The 18,999-nt window shown below is 39.0% G+C and overlaps 1 protein-coding gene across 1 annotated transcript in view; it reads left to right on the top strand.

Moving 5' to 3' along the window:
* Nucleotides 1-1,013: 1,013 nt before the first annotated feature.
* The window catches only part of sept5a (septin 5a), a 36,232-nt gene continuing 18,246 nt past the window's right edge, over nucleotides 1,014-18,999 (top strand). The window contains exons 1-2 of the mRNA XM_012856667.3: nucleotides 1,014-1,149; nucleotides 1,307-1,320. Of these exons, the coding sequence (XP_012712121.1) occupies nucleotides 1,104-1,149; nucleotides 1,307-1,320 (60 nt within the window). The 5' untranslated portion in view covers nucleotides 1,014-1,103. The remainder of the gene's footprint in view (nucleotides 1,150-1,306; nucleotides 1,321-18,999) is intronic.

Here is an 18,999-nt window from a genome sequence, read left to right on the forward strand (position 1 = left end):
GACGTTTCTTTTTTTCACAGATACACTCTAGGAAGTCTTCGTTAGAGCTTAATCAAAGCGTTTAGATGATTTCCTGATGTGGGATGTTTTTGTTTTGTCTGATCTATCAGTGAGGCTGCATTTCCCTCCTGTAGGATCTCCTTCCTGTTTGTTGGCTGCAAGTGTGATCCTCTGGAAGGGGGAGGAAAAAATGTTTTCATATGTAATTTAAATAAACTTACAAATTCTTAAAATTTATAAAAAACATACATCTAAAATTGGAAATTCATTAAATACACAAATATCAGTACTTTTTCTTTGCCCTTAGTTTAGTTTTTTTAAATTTTAATATAACCTTGGTGATTTTGATGCAAATTTAGCAAGATTATGTTCTCTGGGTTTCTATCTATCTATCTACAAATATGATGATGTGATTGAATTTGACTTTGTAAAGTGCCTTGAGATGACATGATGTGTGAATCGGTGCTATAAAACTAAAATTCAATTGAATATACAATGTCTTCATTTCAAAATAAATAAATTTGGAATACCACTTCAATTGGATCCCTATTTCATATATTTTTATCACTTCTGCTCAAATTATTTCAAAATTTGATCCGTTCCACTGGTGAATATTTTGTCCATGTAGAAATCTAACAACTGATTGGCTAACAGTGACAGCAACTCTGACTGCGGACCAATCACATTGTCCATATCGGTGTCAGCCCCTCCCCGCTGACCATGAGGTGTAAAACTGACAGGTGAAAATAAATTCAATATTTGTAGCAACACATGACTGTGATTTAATTACACGAATACTAAAAACAAATAACCATGCGTACAAGTCTACATTACATGTTTCTGAATTATTTCCACTTTTATTTATTCAATTCTCGATTTAATGATTTTTGGTTTATTTAACGTATTTTCCAATGTTATTTAAAAATGGGGGTCTACGGATATTTATTTAACGAAGCATAAATGTGCTGAGCCGCGGCTTCTCCGTGGAAGGAGGAGTTTTCTGCTGCCAGCTCTGCCCGCCCTCCTGCTGTCTCTCCGGGCTTTTGGAGGCGAGGCTGAGCCGCCGCTCCAGAGGAAATCGAGGGAGGAAAAGCGGGTCAAACATGACGAGCAACATCAGGTACAAAAGCCGGATTCCGGTTAAAACAGGTGAGTGTGTATGTTTTTTATTTTTTATCTGTACATATTTGCAGTCTGATGAGATGGAGGGGCGATGCGCTGATATTGCTTCGTGTTTGTGTCTCTCTGGGCGTCGCTCCGCATCCCTGCACCTGCGCCTCCTCATCCATCCTCTGACGGCCGACAGAGGACAGCGCGGAGGTAGGAGGACCATTTAATGCGTTTTTATTCATTTATTGTTAATTAAAGCACGTTTACTGGGGGAGATTGTCGGGGACTATAACCCTAGATCTGAGCGCATTTGTGTGTATGTGTGTGTGTGTGAGAGAGAGAGGGCAGCCATGCCGGCGCAGGCGGATCCGCGCACTCACGCTTCATTTTTAGACGCCTATGTGGAGCAGGTCGGTCTGTGCCTCCCGTGGCGAGCAGCCAACATGGTACCCACACCGCAGCATCCTCCTCCTCCGCCATCCTCTCCATCCTCCTCCTAACTCCACAATTATGAACGATTATTGGGCAGAGGGTCCCCCGATGAACTGACCTGATTTTTTTTTAGACATTACGTCAGCAGCTCATTATTAGCTGCTTGCCGTATTTAGTGATCCTTTCCTGGCCATTGTTCAGTGGAGAAACGCAGCCGCCACATGAGCCTCCAGGGGAGGTCGGGTCTCTGATGACCCCAGGCGCCTCTCCTCCCTCCCCCCACCCTCCTCTTCCTCCTGCTTTTTCTACATGACGAGCTGGGTGCAGAAATTATCTCCAGGAAGCCTTGACACTGGAATAATCTATTCGCTTGAATGATAATTAATCATTCTGAATACATTTGCAGTGGTGTGATGCGTCTTTACCTCCTAACTGTGATTTTGGTTCTTTTTTTTTGCGGCACATGTAAATGTTTTGGATCATCGACTGAATTTTAATATCAAGCAAATGTAATCTGAGTTAATATAAAATACAGTCTTCAAAACGATGGTATCGTTTAACTCTATCCAAAACATCTTGGCTCTATTGTTCCCTAAACCTACCAATTTTTAACTTCCGCCATTAAGCAATTAGCATCAGTCTGTCTTTTAGATTGCTGTAGACAGTATTTGACCCACACGTTTCTTTAAAAATCATATTAATTCAGACAGCTGGATGGGTTTTAGGTGTGAATCAGATTAAAGTCCAGACTTTGTCTAGGCCAAACCAAAACCTTCTGTGGTGATCCTTGGTTTGTTTGAATGTCTTTCGTGTCTCTGTTTTCTTCATTTTCCTGTGGTTTGTGTTCTGTAGTTGTTGCCATTTTAGTTTATTCTTTTGTGGGTTAGGGTCATAAATCATCCCTCTGTTCTTTGCACATTTTAGATTATATCTGTTGGATTTTTCCCAGTGTCTCTGTGTGTATCAGCTCTTGTGTTCATTACTCTCCTCCCTTCAGCCCCCTTTGCCTTTATCTTCTTCAATTATCAAGATGTGTTTTGATACCAGATGGGTCTATATCTTATTTTTGGTCAGCAATGGTTTTCAATTAAAATTTTGCCAGTTTCTTTTTTATTCTTGAATCATGAACCCTGACTGATTCAGTTGAGGCCTGCAGAGCTTCAGATGTTGTTCTGGGTTCTTCACCCCATTGGGGTTTCCTGTCCTTCCAAGTCCTAAAAAAAAATGTTCCAGCAACACAGATGCCCATTACTTTGTTTTCATCTGTACTTGAAGTGATTTAGATTGGGACATAATGTGCTGCTTTTTTATTGTTGATATTTTAGCCAACTTCATCTCATCTTAAAGGTTCTGTTTAAATCATCTCATTGATTTTACTGCTCTGGGTGTTGTATCGGAATTGAAACGAGACAATGTAGAGGGGGTCTTTATATTTTGCTGATAGTCAGATTGGTAGATGTTTTTTTCTCCTTCGTGAATTAAATCACCATTAGCAAACTGCATTTTGTATTTACTCAGATTATGTTGTCAAAATTAATTTGATTAATCAAATAAATTTGATTAATCTGAGTCCCCTCAGACCCCTTTGCCTTCATCTTCTTCAGCTGTTTTACATCTTCACCCGATTGCTCATATCTGTTTTCCCTACACTCCCCCTGTGTTTAATCCCTCTGATTCTCATTGTTCTCCACCGGTTCCTCCCGTTATCATGCCTGTCGCGTCCAGATGTTGACCAGTTCCTCCGCCCTTGATCCACGTCCTTTTCATCCAATGTTGAGTAGTAGGTTTTCAATCATTTTTTTTGTTGCTATTATTAAATATCGTTTCACTTCACTCCTCTGCATCAGTTTTACCTGCAGTTCAGTGTTACTTGAGTATGACACTTTCATTTAGATTTTTTATTAGTTATTCAGACATGTTTAACCCAAGAGAGCTTGAGCTCAAGGTCATACCCTCATGGTTAGATGTCCTTCTTCTAGAACTGGATGAGAATTGGTGGCTGTATCAGTTACTGCATGCCGTCCAGGTGCTGAAGCAGCAACGCACCAGACCATCACACAGCCACCACCGTGTTTCACTCTAAGGATGAGTTTTTTTCTTTCTTTCTGAAATGCTGTGCGAGTTTTTGGCCAGAAGTAACTGAGTGAACACCTTCCATAGAGTTCCACTTTTGCCCACAGAATATTTCCCCAAAAGGTTTGCAGATTATCAAGATGTGTTTTGATACCAGATGGGTCTATATCTTATTTTTGGTCAGCAGTGGTTTTCAATTAGAATTTTGCCAGTTTCTTTTTTTATTCTTGAATCATGAACCCTGACTGATTCAGTTAAGGCCTGCAGAGCTTCAGATGTTGTTCAGGGTTCTTCACCCCATTGGCGTTTCCTGTCCTTCCAAGTCCTAAAAAAAATGTTCCAGCAACACAGATGCCCATTACTTTGTTTTCATCTGTACTTGAAGTGATTTAGATTGGGACATAATGTGCTGGGTTATATATATATATATATATATATATATATATATTAGCCAACTTCATCTCATCTTAAAGGTTCTGTTCTGTTTAAATCATCTAATTGATTTTACTGCTCTGGGTATTGTATCGGAAATGAAATGAGACAATGTAGATAGGTTGGTAGATGTTTTTTCTCCTTCGTGAATTAAATCACCATAAGCAAACTGCATTTTGTATTTACTCAGATTATGTTGTCAAAATTTATTTGATTAAACAGGTAAATTTGACCCAAAAAAATAACTTTTTAACATCATTGTATTCTGTGCTACAGCAATGGATGGTGATCCTATTCTCAGTTTAACCTTGGGTATTGAACTGTGAACCAGATTCTTTCCCTTGTTAGAATTGAAGAAGGGGGTCACTGCAGTGTGGTTGTTCGGTCTACATGTGCTTTATGAATCTGGATGAATTATGATCATGATTCTTGTTGCGTTTTGTGCTGGTTGTTGTGGAAGTGCTGGGGATGCCCTCGGGTCCTGTTAAGACGTTAAGCTTGTTCTCAGTGCTTGCTGGACCGGTTTCTCTAATTCAAGGCCTGTGTCAAAAGATATAGTGGTGGAGAGCATGTATCTTGTTTGGGAATCTCACAGTCCCCGTCTTTGCTTTATGCAGATGGTGTGATTCTGTTCTTGTCTTCAAGTCACGACCTTCAGCGGTTCACAGCTGAGGGTGAAACGGCCAAAATGAGGGTCGGGTCCTCTGAGACTGAGACCAGAAAAAGAGTGAATTGCTGACAAAACAGCGGTGTTCAAGCATCTTGGTACCTTGGTCCTGGGTGATGGTAGGATGGAGGCAGGGTTGCATAAGCTGGAGCTTAATTTTACTTAATTTATTGCCAGACATGAAAAAAGTTATATTCTTTATATGTGTATGTAAACATATGGTTTCAATTGCACATCTGTACATATTTGAAGACAGAAGTTCATATTTGTTTAAAGGTGGATTCACATTTACATATTTATTTAGTGTCTGATAAAGAGGTATGAATGTAGAACCAAAAAAAAAAAAAAAAAAGAACAATGAAGGGCATTTGAGTTGATGACGGCACATCTGAACACTACACCACCCTACTAGATCTGATCTCGACAGGGATTTTTAAGAAAAAAAAAAGATCTCACAATCAAAACATTTCAGGCTGCAGGAAAAGAGGAAGAGACAGAGGTGGACATTTGGATAAACCTGCTGCATGTGACTGAGGTATTAGCTACTGAATGAATCCTGGCAGATGATCGATCCAGGATCATCGTTCCCACAAGACCACCCCCCCCCCACTCCAACTCTGAACCTTCCCATCACTTCACTCGCTGTCAGAAAGCGTTGCCAGGAAACAGTCTTTTTATTTATTTTTTTCAAATCCATTTTCATCCCACAAAGTGTGGTGGTTGTGTGGGCAGATGTCAGGTGATCATGTGAGATTTGAGACCAAAAAATGCTCAGTTTCTTTAATTTATATTTATTTATTAAAAAAAATCAATTTTTCAGTTTTACTTTCATGCTGATCTATAAAAGCAAGTTCAGCTGTGATTATTTAACTCTACGTATATGTTGGATGTTTTATTTATGGGACATTTTGTTTAGTTTTGCTCAGCAGTAAGTAAAGGTGTGACTATGTTCCACATGAAGAAGGAACAATTTTATTTTGAATTTCAAGAGAAAACTAACTAAATAATATAATTTAAAAAAAATCATCGTTTCCCAGAAGGAGCTTTGATTTCAACAGAAATCCATCCATCCATCCATCCATCCATCCATCCATCCATCCATCCATCCATCCATCCATCCATCCATCCATCCATCATTTTCCGCTCATCTGAGATCGGGTTGTGGGGGCAACAGATCCAGGAGAGAAACCCTCCCCAGCAACATCCTCCAGCTGATTCTGTGGAGACCCAAAAAAAGACGTTCCCAGGCCAGACGGGGTATGTAGTCCCTCCAGTGGGTTCTAGGTCTTCCCCAGGGTCCCCTCCCAGTAGCCTCGTGAGACCATCCTGATCTCGCGAGCTTTCAAGGTTTCACTCGCAGATCAGTCTGGCTACTCTCCGTTAAAGAAAATTTGGAGCCGTTCACCAAACGAACGTCCAATCAGCGTTGGCTTTGAGGCGGGTTGAGGTGTGACGCAACCAGAAGCGCGACAGTTCAGTCTAAAGAACATGGCGGCTTCAGCCGATGAAACTAGCGTTAGCGTGGCTATCGAGCAAGTTTTATCGGAATTACAGAGTATTTCTTTGCTGAGCCAATAAGCCTTTACCTGTAGCAGCAAGAGTAGCTTGGCTTGTGGTTGTGTTTTCGTCGTCGCTCGTAACAGAGCGACGACAAAGCATGTTGACGAGTACGTCATATGCTTCGTTGATCTGATTGGTTTATTTGGCCCGTCTATCACCAACATAGGCCAATCAGCTAACCAGTATTTTCGCCCCTTCCCAAAATTACTTCAACGGAAGGTTTCCAGATGGATATGCGGAGCAAATCTATCTGGCGGCGTCAGGTTACCCTCCCAGAGAGATGCTCCTAGAAATCCCCCAAAGGGAGGTGTCCAGGGGGCACTCAACCAGCTCCTTTCGATGCAGAGAAGCGGTGGCTCTACTTTGAGTTCTCCCCGGACAACAGAGCTCCTCACCCTGTCTCTGAGGCAGAGCCCGGCTACCCTCCAGAGGAAGCTCATTTTGGTCTCTTGTATCTGAGATCTCATTCTTTCAGTCATGACCCAAACCTCATGACCATAGGTGAGGGTGGGAGTGTAGACGGACCGGTAAACCGAGAGCTTGCACAATAACCTGCATCATTCTGCAAAGTGACTGGTGTCTGTCTCTTTGACTCGAACATTTAAATCTATCAGACGGTAACAACTGCTTGCACGCTTTTAGCTTCTGTTGTCGGTGCCTTCAACTATTTCGACAATATGTCTTGTTTGTGTCTGTGTGTTATGTGTGATTCTTTGTGCAACCGGGGACGACGTTTCACCAAAATTTCACTATGGTCACACAATCACAATAAAAATTCTTGATTTGTGAAACGGCCAGAGTAAAAGACGGTTCTAGAAAAGTTTAAGTTGCAGGGTGGGGTGAACAGGGGATCCGGCTCTCATGGTCAGAAAGCCCTGTAAGTTGGTCTTTAACAAAGTCCCATAGCTTGCAGCTATTCTCTTTTAGTATTTGGCTGCACCTGTATCAGTAAATCTGTGTTACTTTCAGATTCTCTTTCACCAACTCTCTGTTCACCCCCTTTCCTCCTTCCTCTGTCTTAAAACGCGCCGACTCCCACCCTCGCTGCCACAGATGGGACCCCAGTGAGGACCAGCTGCTGAGCAGGGACAGCCGCATCTCAGGGGGTTGGGTGGGATATTGAATGGGATTTTATGCAGCCCCCCCCCCACCCCCGAATGCAGCTCCTTTTTTATGTGAGGTTGATTGTGAGAAGTGATGATTTTTGTTAACCCAAAGTTATATCTGCCCACTATTAGACCCCTTTCTAGTGTGATATCCATAAGATTTAGCTGGTATTTATGGGTTGTTCCTAAAGATTCAAAAAGGTCCCCCACTAAACCCAAATCTCTCCAGCTCACCGATTCACGTGATAAGTCTTGTGTGTGATGCGTGAAAACAGTAACTCTGTTGTTTGCGTGAAAATCTCAGTGCTGTCTCAGGAATTGTTGCCAGGAAAGTAGCTTAGAGAATAATTGTAAGGTTTATGTGGACTGAAAAACATAGGATTTAAAAGGCGATGTTTGGTTTGATTTGGGCAGAACCAGACATTCTTGGTTTCATATTAAAGGAGCCAAATATTATAAATGTTAGTCATCAACTTGTGAGCTTCTGGTATGAATCCAATTTGCTTTTTGACCCTCATCTCGGCAGAATTGCTAAAGTTGGTTTAGTCATGTTGGTTTCAGTTCAATCCAAATTCAAAAATACTTTATAAATCCCAAAGAAAAATTAAATATGTTTTTACCGGATGGACACAGATTTAAAGATTGTCCATAATTTTTGAAAAGGTTGAGAATGGGGCTTTGAAAAGATCGTTCCAAACCTTACTGTTGCCCAGCTTTATCTTTTCCAATGCACCCTTTAGATTAAACCATTTTAGTTAAAATGTTCAGGAACAAACCTACCATAGCATGTAACTTGCAAGAAAAGTTGTATTTGAGAAGGCAAGTTTATTTATATAGCACTTTTCAATAACAAGACGACAAAGGAACAAACAGAAATTATTCCACTAGCAGTAGCATCAGATTGTTACTACTGTATATTTCAGATTTGAAGTGTCACTTTCTTTCGTAGTTTGGCTGATCCTGCGACGTATATCAAAAATATAACGTGATAATTCATACTGACCAACATGAACCAAGGACAACATTACTGTCTAGAGCCGCAAGAGGGTGCTCTGGGCTTGTGAAAACAAAATGCTAGTCTTGTTCCACTTAAAAGATAATTGAAACATTAACTTATAGACAACAAAGACTGAGCAAGTGTTTGTATGTTGTTTTGTTGTTTCGGTGTGCATTCACGCAGCGGAGCGTTGCGTGGTGTAGCTCGAAGGGAGAACCCAGACCGCGACAGAACCTTGATTGGAATATCCAAGAAGCTAATAACAGCTAGCGTTAGCTTATGTTGTCTGGGAGGTTTACAACTTTGCTGATGAACGTTCAAGAGCTTTACTGACCTTTTTATGTTGCTCTCAAACATTCGTGTCGTACTGTTAGCTTAGCACGTAGCGCTGTTATGCTCAAGGTCTAATTTCAGTGTCATTTTGCCAACTTTCAGCCTAACGGGCCATTACCCTGAAACTAACTAACTTGCTAGTTGCAGTTACTGGCTAGTTATGGTAATTTACCATTTCCCATGTTATTCTGCCTGTTGTGGATGCAGCTGTGTAATTGAAGTTACCTTACCAGAATAAATGTCAGTTTTTAGTCTTTGATTTTGTGAAAATAAATGCGACTTGTAGTCTGGTGTGACTTATATAGTTTTTTTTACTGTTATGATGTATTTTCTTGACCAATGTAACTTATATTCCAGAGTGATTTATTGTCCAAAAAATATGGTATGTTAACACAATAATGGCTGTGTTTCCATCCTCGTTTTTGTCGCATTAGGAAAGGTTGATGGAAATGGCAAAATTCGAAATAGCTTCATCAGTTTCACAAAAAAGTTTTTACACTTGCTTGAGATGGTTTTCGGCTTTTCCGAAAAAGAATCGATGCACAAAACAAGAGATGGAAACACATTTTTTCGGATAAGTTCTGACGTAGCAAACGTTTACCTCACATGACTGATCAGCTGTTCCTGCTGTGGGCGTCTTCCCGGATATTCCCGTAACGCACGAAACATGGCTGAAGGTGTCCTTGTAACGTTTCCAGTAATAGTTGAGATGACAGAACAATTACCACTTGCCCGATAGCAACGCATTCCTGAAAAACATCTCACCATTTTTCTCAGATGTTTGGTCCATGCTAGTTTACAGCCCCTACTCATTGTTTATTATGTCATGCGTTACGTCAACTTCTGACAAAATTACGCGTTGCGTAGCCTGGTAATTTCACTCCAAACCAGTAGATGGAAACAAATTGTGTTTTTTTCTTCTTTTTTGTGACATTTTAAAAGTTTACTCAAAATTCAAGTCACAGTTAGTTAGAAACAAAGCTAATAAAGATTATTCTTTGCACTTTTACAACATAAATGTAGTAATTCCCCTTAAATCTTACATGTAATGTTTAAACAATTTAAAATCTAGAATTTATCTATGCTGAAGTAATTAAATCCACTTTAATATACCATTCTTATTCTTAATAAACAAACTTCAGATCTATGGTCTGTGTTTCAATTTTATTTCAATTAATGGGAAGCAGCTTGTTAGCATTTACGGACACCTTTAGAAAACTTAGAATATCCCTGAATAACCTGGAATATTTTCACTGTCGGGAATCTTTAAATGTAAAGCTTTAGTTAACATTTAACATCTAAACATGAACCTGAGGAAACCCACAGTGTTGTGGCATCTCTGTAAGATTCTCATTCCTCTACACTGATGGTATGTTTATGTCCCTACAGCCTGCTACTCTGTGTGTACTTTAATTTGTGTAATAAAAACATGTAATGTGAGTTATCCAGCTGAGTGTGTTTGTGAGCTATACCTGAAAGACCTCGCATCCTTTTTTCATTTTGTGCTCTCGGTTTTAGTCCCAGGGCAGCCTCGGCTCTCTGTTTCAAGAAAGCTTTTAGAAAGTGACTGAAGGCTGACCGAGAAAGCAAGCGTCTGGGAAAAATCTTACTTGTTTCGGCCTGGATTTTGAAATGGGGTTTAGAAGTTGAAGATAATCTTCTGAAAGAATTAGGATTGTTTTATAACTCTTTATTAAGTAAAAAATAAAATAAAAACATACATAGTAAATTAAAAAAAGCATATTTTATTCATCACTTCCAGATAATCATGTTCGTTCTTGAGTAAAACAGATTAACAAGATGAATTTAATTTTTGTCGTTCTCATTTTGAGAAGTAGGTAATATAAACGGACCTCGGAAATATCACAGGAAGCCTGGATTACTGAATAAATGTCTGAAGACATTTCAAAATGTCTCAAGAAAAACAAAAGTAAAGCATCAATTACAACATTCTTTATTCATATATAGAATTACTTCATGTGTTGCTTTATATTCGCCCATGAATAAAAGAAAAGAATCCACTCAAACTCTGCCTATATCTTCTCTTTATTTTATCTCCGGCCTTCGTTCTCATTCTGTGATCGTCATTATGATCATTATCAAATTGCTGTAAACATGTTGAGTAGCTTTAAAAACAATAGCTGGCTTTAAGGTGTCTGAGTTTGATTTTTCTCAGCAGTATTTTTAGAGGTTAGTAACTATGACTCTGTTTCAGATCCGCTGTCAGCATGCGTCCCGGCTGATTCAGACATGAGGGGACAGATTTCAGCCAGCGTTCACATCCAGAGTCAAAATCTGGCCTGAATGCTCAGATATTAGTTTTCAGCTCAGCATGCAAAAGCACAAGTAGCCACTTCCCACAGTGGGCAATAAACAGCAATAAATGAGCAATAAATATAAGCAACAAACTCGTCTTCAGAAGGTTTCTTGACGCTTCTGTAAAATTAAGTACACTGATCTGAACGTATCGTTAGCTGAATTTAGGTTCCCCTGTTTTGCATGTTTCTGGAGGTATTTGCCACAAAATTCATGAGGAGCTTAATTATGTAATCTAACTGATGCAATATGAGAGAGAAAAGATATTAATGTATTAATCCCTAAAACTACCATAGTTCTCCATCTCAAACTAATTTATTTAAAGGGGATTTCTGGATTTCATAAATTTCTTTATAATGGGGGTTTTCTCCCTCACTCATTCAAATGTTCACTAAAGTACTTAAGTAGGTCACATGCAGTGCTTTCTATTATTTACTTGCACCAGCTATATATGAAGAGTATTTTATTCCCACTCAAGTTCTTGGCCAAAGATGTTTCAGTATGCTGCTGGGTGTTCCCTTTCATGGAGGTGCTTTGTGAGGTGTGCAAGCAGTTAACTTCAACATTTTGTTAAATATAAGGAAAAACTCAGTAAATAACAAGTAAAATGCTCACAATGGGTTTATTCTGTGTATGTTAGGAATGGGTGATACAGAAAAAATGCATACCGATAAAATAGAAATCATATTGATCGATATCGATAATTATCAAAAAATATATTGTAAGTGCAGCCCTGGCTATTTTATGCTGTTGCTTAATGACTTATTTTTAGATAAAGAACACACAAACACTGAATTCAACCAACTTTTTACCAAAACTGCAAATTTTTGGTAACATTTCTTTTACCAAAAGAACGCATGCTCTCTGAACTCTTTGAAGGTGACGGAGCTTGGTGACGGAGCGTTCCTGGGTGATTTGTGATTGGTTAGCAGGGTGTAGTGACTGTAATATTAACCTACATGATAGGCTAGAATGCAAAAGGAAGGAAAACTGTTGTTCTATTGAACTTTTTAGTGATCCTTTTTTTTGTAAATCACACACGCGTCTATCGATTGATAGATATTGGTTTTGAATTATTGTCCGATCCCAGTGTATGTGTCGATTATTTTCTAAAAGAGAAAACATGGCTGTTAAGTCGTGTGTGTGTACATGGTTGTTGTGCTGTGATGCACGCAGAGAGTGCCCCACCCCAGCGACTCTGCAAGAACATGAATGAATGGATGGATGGATAGATAGATGACTTTGTGATGCAGTCTAAACCTTAACAGAAATCAGGAACAGATTAGACACAAAAACAAAATTGACCAGCACCAGCATAATCACACAAAGAAAGATCCCCAAATAACATCACTGATACTTCAAGATTTAGTCAGTTCATTAATGCAAATAAAAATCTAAATTAAATTCAGTATATCTGTCACTGCTTGTCCTTTAGTGACAGACTGCTGCATCCTAAATGCACAAAGAAGCGTTATCGCAGATCCTTCCCCCCAGCAGCTGTTAGACTTTATAACCATCACTGCTCTCAAGAATTCAATGTGTTTTTATCATCTCTGCACACTCTTTGTTATTCCTGTAAAGAATCTGTTGGTGTTTTTCAGGCATAAATATACTTACATATTTCTTAGAATCACCTTTCTCAGTAGTACACTTCTTTCATTTTTGTGATTATGCTATCTTTAAACAATTAAAAACTGTTCAGTATATTTTCCTATGTTGAAAATTTACCCTTACTACAATTCTCATATTATTTTTTTTGTTTTCTTTTATGCTTTTGCCTTTGTGTGCGTCTGAATGCTTCCATTTATTTTTTGCTTTGCTGCTGAGAAATGTGAATTTCCATACTGAGGAACAATAAAGGTTGTTTCTATTTTATCATATTTTCAGAAAATACTTAATTTCAGTGAGGGTTTTTTTTAAAACCGTGATATTTGTGAATGATCACCAGCTCTAGACAGATTCCTACCTCATGAAGCAAATACTCTTGACCATATATGGTGACAGTCGAGCTTCACGAAGCATAATTTGTCTCTCAGTTTTGGCAGATGTCAAAATGGCCGATAATAGTCAGGAGTGCTTCAGGGAAGCAGCTTCATTAGAGCTGGAGTGGTTTAGGCTCTGACATAGACTTGCTAAAGAGCCTTTTTGAAGGCGCCTGTTTGTCCACAGAGACAAAACATACAAGGAAATATCCATTTCTGTTGTTTTCCTCCCCTTTCTCTTTTGCTCACCCATTTTTCATAAAAGTCTCTGTTGCAACAAAGACCATCTGACTGCTCTCAGACCAAAGCACTGGGGGATTTTAAGCTTTGTTTTATGCATCAATTAAATAATTAGTGCTGGTAAAGATGCTGTGTGCAAGGATTTAAAATTCATGTGTTTATTCTTTTGGACAACAAACAATTCTTCTTCAGCTGCATGAATGACAAGATTTTAATGCTTTCTGTGCAAAAAGCAACTAGTATTTCCATTCACTACCAGAAGTTAATAAGCCGTAGAGCTTTTGTAGGGGCTATATAGTGCACATCTTTGCTTCATTTCTTTTAAGCAGGTATCAGAAGAAACAACTCTCCACCAGGTAGGCAGTACCGAGGAGGAGCAGTAAGGAGGAGCCCAATGCTTAATAATGCTTAGAGTAGACGCTCTTTATGTAATAGACAGGGATCACAAGCCTTTTTGAAACTGAGAGACACTTCATTGGTGTTGTGTCGTACGAAGGGCTACCAGTACTGACCTTTGATATAGAAGAGTCAGACTTCACCTTAACTTTATGTAAAATAAACATATTTTTCAGGCTTTGTTATTAATATTGTCGTTTTTTAAATCTGTATAAATGCAAGTGTCAATAAACAGGAAGAGTAACGGAATAAAATTAAGTTTTAGATGCAGCTCACTGGTGGATTGGGCTTTTTTTTTTTTTTAGAACAGCCTCGTGGGCGCCACATGTTGGTGACCCCTGTGCTTATTAGTGAAGTGGAATAAAGGGACATTTTTTATTTACAGTGTGGTATTTAACCCTCCTGAGTAAATACGATGAAGTACATTTTAATTTTTACCTGTAATCACGGTGGCAGGTCCTGATCTCTGCCACCTTTGCACTTCTACAGCCTAATGTTGCTCCCCTTCGTGGTGCGCAGCCCCCTACATGCATGACTTCTTGTCGCTTTGTTTCAACAATTGAATTGTTCTGGCCATAAGGGCCACAAACATGGCCTTCGCTGACAAGAAGAAAGAATAACTTTCTTCTAATAGTTGCCAAATATTGTGAGAAAGTAGGTGGAAAAACTGAAAGGGGTATGGATAACCATGCCACACAATTTTATTTGACCCTGTAAGTCACAGGTGTCAAACTCAAGGCCCGTGGGCCGAATCCGGCCCGTCAAGATAAATTATCCGGCCCTCAAGAGGCAAAAAAAAAGGCATCCCATGTCCTAAAGTAGAGACTTATATCCTTTTAAAGTGTATAAAGTGGCTAAAACTGTCCCTTCTGTAAGTGTAACTCACCCCAATATCAACTTTTTTTGCAGATAAACTGTATAAACTGGGTCTAATGGTGCTACTTTTATGTTACTGTGCATTTTTTATACTACTATGTGAACTGGAATGAAATTATGAAATGAAAAGTATCGTCTATACACGTGCAACCGGCCCTTTGAATGACTTAATGACGCCAAAGTGGCCCCATATAGAAATGAGTTTGACACCCTTGCTGTAAGTAATCTAAAGGGTAACATGAATAAATCTCCTAATGATTATAATTATTTAGTCAGGAACAGTGATTTGATGAACTATACTCCTTAATTCTTCATTTTAAGTACTGTCAAATTAATGTGGATAATCTAAGCAGTGTTGCAGCTTGAGTGGTGCTAGTTGAAATCTGAGTTTAACGGATAGAGACTGATAGTTTGCCGGGGGGTAAAACATGTCCTGTCAGCTAAACTGTGTGTTGTAATTTCACATCAGCCTGGATTTCTGCTCTTCCTGCAGTTGTTTGCAATGGGAAGTTATGGTGCAATGTGCACTCAGTGGGTTGAGCTCACAGCCGTGGTTCTCTGGGAATCACTTCAACTCTGAATGAGCGAGAGGAAGGAGCTGAGTGATGCCCACTGATCGAGCGAATGACCTCTGGATCTTTGCCTCCGCGAGACCGTCCAACAAACTGACAAACAGAGTCGGAGCCGGAAATAAGCATTTCTTTGCCACATTCATGGGAAAGCAAAAGCCACAGAAATCTCACCCTCAGCTGCGTTTTGAGGCCATATTTACTGGGGATGCACTATTATGAGATTTGGTCGCTGATTTTTATTTATATAGCACCAATTTTATTTATATAGTACCAATTCACAACACATGTCATCTCGAGGCACTTTACAAAGTCAAATTCAATCAAAACATCCAGACAGATTGGTCAAAAAGTTTCCTCTCTAAGGAAACCCAGCAGGTTGTATCAAGTCTTGACAAGCAGCATTCACTCCTCCTAAAAGAGCGTAGAGCCACAGTGGACAGTCGTCTGCTTTGTTGATGGCTTTGCAGCAATCCCTCATACTGAGCATGCATGAAGCGACAGTGGAGAGGAAAACTCCCCTTTAACATCAGAACCAGGCTCAGTGTGAATGGCCATCTGCCAATCTATGACTGGAGGTTAGAGAAGACCGAGAACCCAGATGTTGCCACAGCTAACAGAACGGCAGACCAGATGTTCTATGAAGGGAAAAAGACAGCGAGAACAAACAGCTGAAAGTTGAAATAACAACAAACAATATCAATTGGAGGACATTAGAACTTGGCAGAGTGAGTGCAATAGACCTTGATGTCCTCCAGTAGCCTAAGCTTATAGCAGCATAACTATAGAGGTAGCTCAGGGTAACATGAGCCACTCTAACTATAAGCTTTGTCAAAAGGGAAAGTTTTAAGATTAGTCTTAAAAGTAGACAGGGTGTCTGCCTCACGGACCAAAACTGGGAGTTGGTTCCACAGGAGAGGAGCCTGATAGCTAAAGGATCTGCCTCCCATTCTACTTTTAGAGACTCTAGGAACCACCAGCAGACCTGCGGTCTGAGAGCGAAGTATTCTGTTTTGTAAAACTCAGACGTGCCGAAACTCACTGTGAATGCCAAAAATAACTTTTGAGGTAACGGAAAAGCCAACTATCTCCTTTATTGTGAAACATAATATATTTCCTTTGTTTGGCACATCTCGAAACCAATAAATGCATCACAAGATTCATACAGACATGTCCCACTTCATGTTTGAAAGGAAGACATCTCTAATTTATTGCTGTTGGTTTGTTGAGTAATTTTTCTATTTTATTATTATTAAATCTAGGTGTCTTCTAAACCCGTCCTCTGGTTAAAAATGTATTATTTACAGCAGTGGTGACATCAGGCGATGTGTAAAAGAGAGCAGGCATAATAAGAAAGCAAAATCTGTTTTATTACAGTTACAAGGTTTTGAACTGTCTTTAGCATCTTATTTCAGTGATTAGCACAATTAGCAAGGTTAGCATAAGGTGCCCTCAGCGTGGATCCCCTGTATAGTAAATAAAGACACCCTTTTTTTTAGCTCTGAGATTTTCAAAGGGTTGCAAACATTTCCAAATCCCTTATGGTCTGCGACACATAGACTTGGACTTTATTAAAAGGGTAAAACAGCTGTAATTCGTCCCGTTTTAATTTAGGTAGTAGCCTGAATAAAACCCCCAAATCCTTCCATAGAAAGCCTTTTAAAAGGTTTCCTTTATAGAAGCTTCTAACACTTTTTGTGCTTCTACTGAATCTTATTCTAAACACCTTGGTGATATTTTTAAACAGCCCAATAACAGCTTTCACTCTGAAGGGTGTCGTCGTTACCTCAGGGGCATCACAACAATAAATGGGATCTTTAAGTTTCCGACTTGCCGGTCGTCGCTCAAAGCTTCAAGCACCACCAGGTAATTTCTCAAAGCACTTTTTAACAATCCTGGATGGAAGGTCGCATAATAAAACTATACAATGCTTTTAACAGAGCTAATGTTTTTACATATGTTGCTTTTCTTAAATACACTGTAGAGCAAAATTATTAAAAATACAAATACTTCCTGGTTCATCTCTATGTCAAATTCAAATTAGCCTTTTTGCTGTAGTTTAATTTAATTAATTTTAAAAAATTACCCTTTCAGTTAACAATGAATAGCTTATTCAAGGGCAAACAAGTTTTAGTTTAACTAAATTCTTATATCATATAGTATTGACTCATAATTAAAATATAACACCCTAAAATCCTGTTTGTTACGTTTTGTTTGATGTACAGTGACCTTGAGTGTCAAGAAAAGCACCTATAAATAAAATGATGTATGTATGTATGTATGTATGTATGTATGTATGTATGTATGTATGTATGTATGTATGTATGTATGTATGTATGTATATTTTGTTTTACATTTATTTGCCAAATGTAATATATACTGGACAAATACATTTTATCAGCAGGGAATTATTTTTCACATCGTAATAAATCGCTTCCAAACTTGTGTAAATTTCTTAAGGAGGCTAAATAAATGGAGCTTGAGTTGCCATTGGGGGAAAAAAAAGTATCTGGAAAACTTTTTGAAAGTAAAACAAAAATGTTGACACTAAAAAGAATTTGTGTTAAAGATTAGAAAAGAAAGAAAAACAGCTCCCAAACCGATAAAGGCGACAATGACATTTTCTCACACTGACTCCTTTTTAAAGATTAAAGCTTCATTTATTTGAGTCCATTGTTTAAATATTAGTGCCTGATGTAAATAAATCACTCTCTACAGTGTTTTAAGTTAAAAAAATTGATGAAATGATACCTGGGAAGACAAAGTAAGCACGTCTATAAGAGGAGCTACCAGAGGGAACAGTTTACTTTCACTCATGCTAAATATTTAATTGAAGTTGAGTGTAACAACAGACGTGTGAATAAGTAATTATATTGGGCCTGTTTGTCTGGTTTTGTGTGTGAGTGAATGGGAGTAATGGGACAGCTGGCTGCTCAGAGGGACTATCTGTGGGGGGTTAAACTGGAGGTTATTGTAAGGCCATTTTAAGACATCTGCTCCTTCCTTTTGTTCAGACCGTCACTCCCACATTGTTCCACTATAACTCTGTCTGCTCGGATCTTCCCTATCCAACTAGTTGATGAACCACAGTTATTTACTGCCTTATTTCATCTGGAAACACTGGGATTTTCCCTCACAACTACTCCAAAACCATTTCAACGCAGTTTAGTCGTCTGTCTCCCTCCTGTGGCGTGGGCGGCGGCTGCAACATCCTGTACGTGGCATCAGCGCTGCTCACGCCAACGTGGGGAGAAAAAAAAAACTGTCCTCCTCCGTTTTATTTCAAAGAATGTTTAACTTCTGCTGCCCACATCATGTGTTACCCAGACACACCCATAGGACACACACACACACACACACACACACACACACACACACACACACCAATGTAACATCTGGAATCAATCTGGAATCAACCTCTGCCATGAATGTACCTCAGCTGTACACATACAGAAACACTGGCTGATTGTTCCTTTATGCCATTTAAGCCCCCATTAACTGTATGCAAATTTTACAAATTACAGCGCAGATGTAAGATTTCAATTTTATTTTAATGTTCTCTAAATTTAAAAATACAAATGAACCGTATAGTGCAATGAAGAGATTTGGTCCAATATAGTGCTGTGCAGATAATAGATGAAATCCCTTTACTATGAAGAAAGGCTTGTCAGCTGGTTCCAAAATCAGACTAAGAAGATCCTATTAAATACAACAGGTGTCTCAAAAAATAGATCATAATATTGTAAAAGGAGGATAAGTAAAAAAAAAAAAAAGATCTGTTTTGTTTATATTTTATTTTAAAATGGCATGCCAAAAATTATTTCTGCCCTTCGCAGTAAAGGCATAAATAATCGATCCATCCACTGCCTGTGCCCATTTACGCATGCATGCACACACCTTGGGGCTCCCT

This window comes from Fundulus heteroclitus, chromosome 12, assembly GCF_011125445.2.
Source record: "Fundulus heteroclitus isolate FHET01 chromosome 12, MU-UCD_Fhet_4.1, whole genome shotgun sequence".
In the NCBI taxonomy this organism is placed as follows: domain Eukaryota; kingdom Metazoa; phylum Chordata; class Actinopteri; order Cyprinodontiformes; family Fundulidae; genus Fundulus; species Fundulus heteroclitus.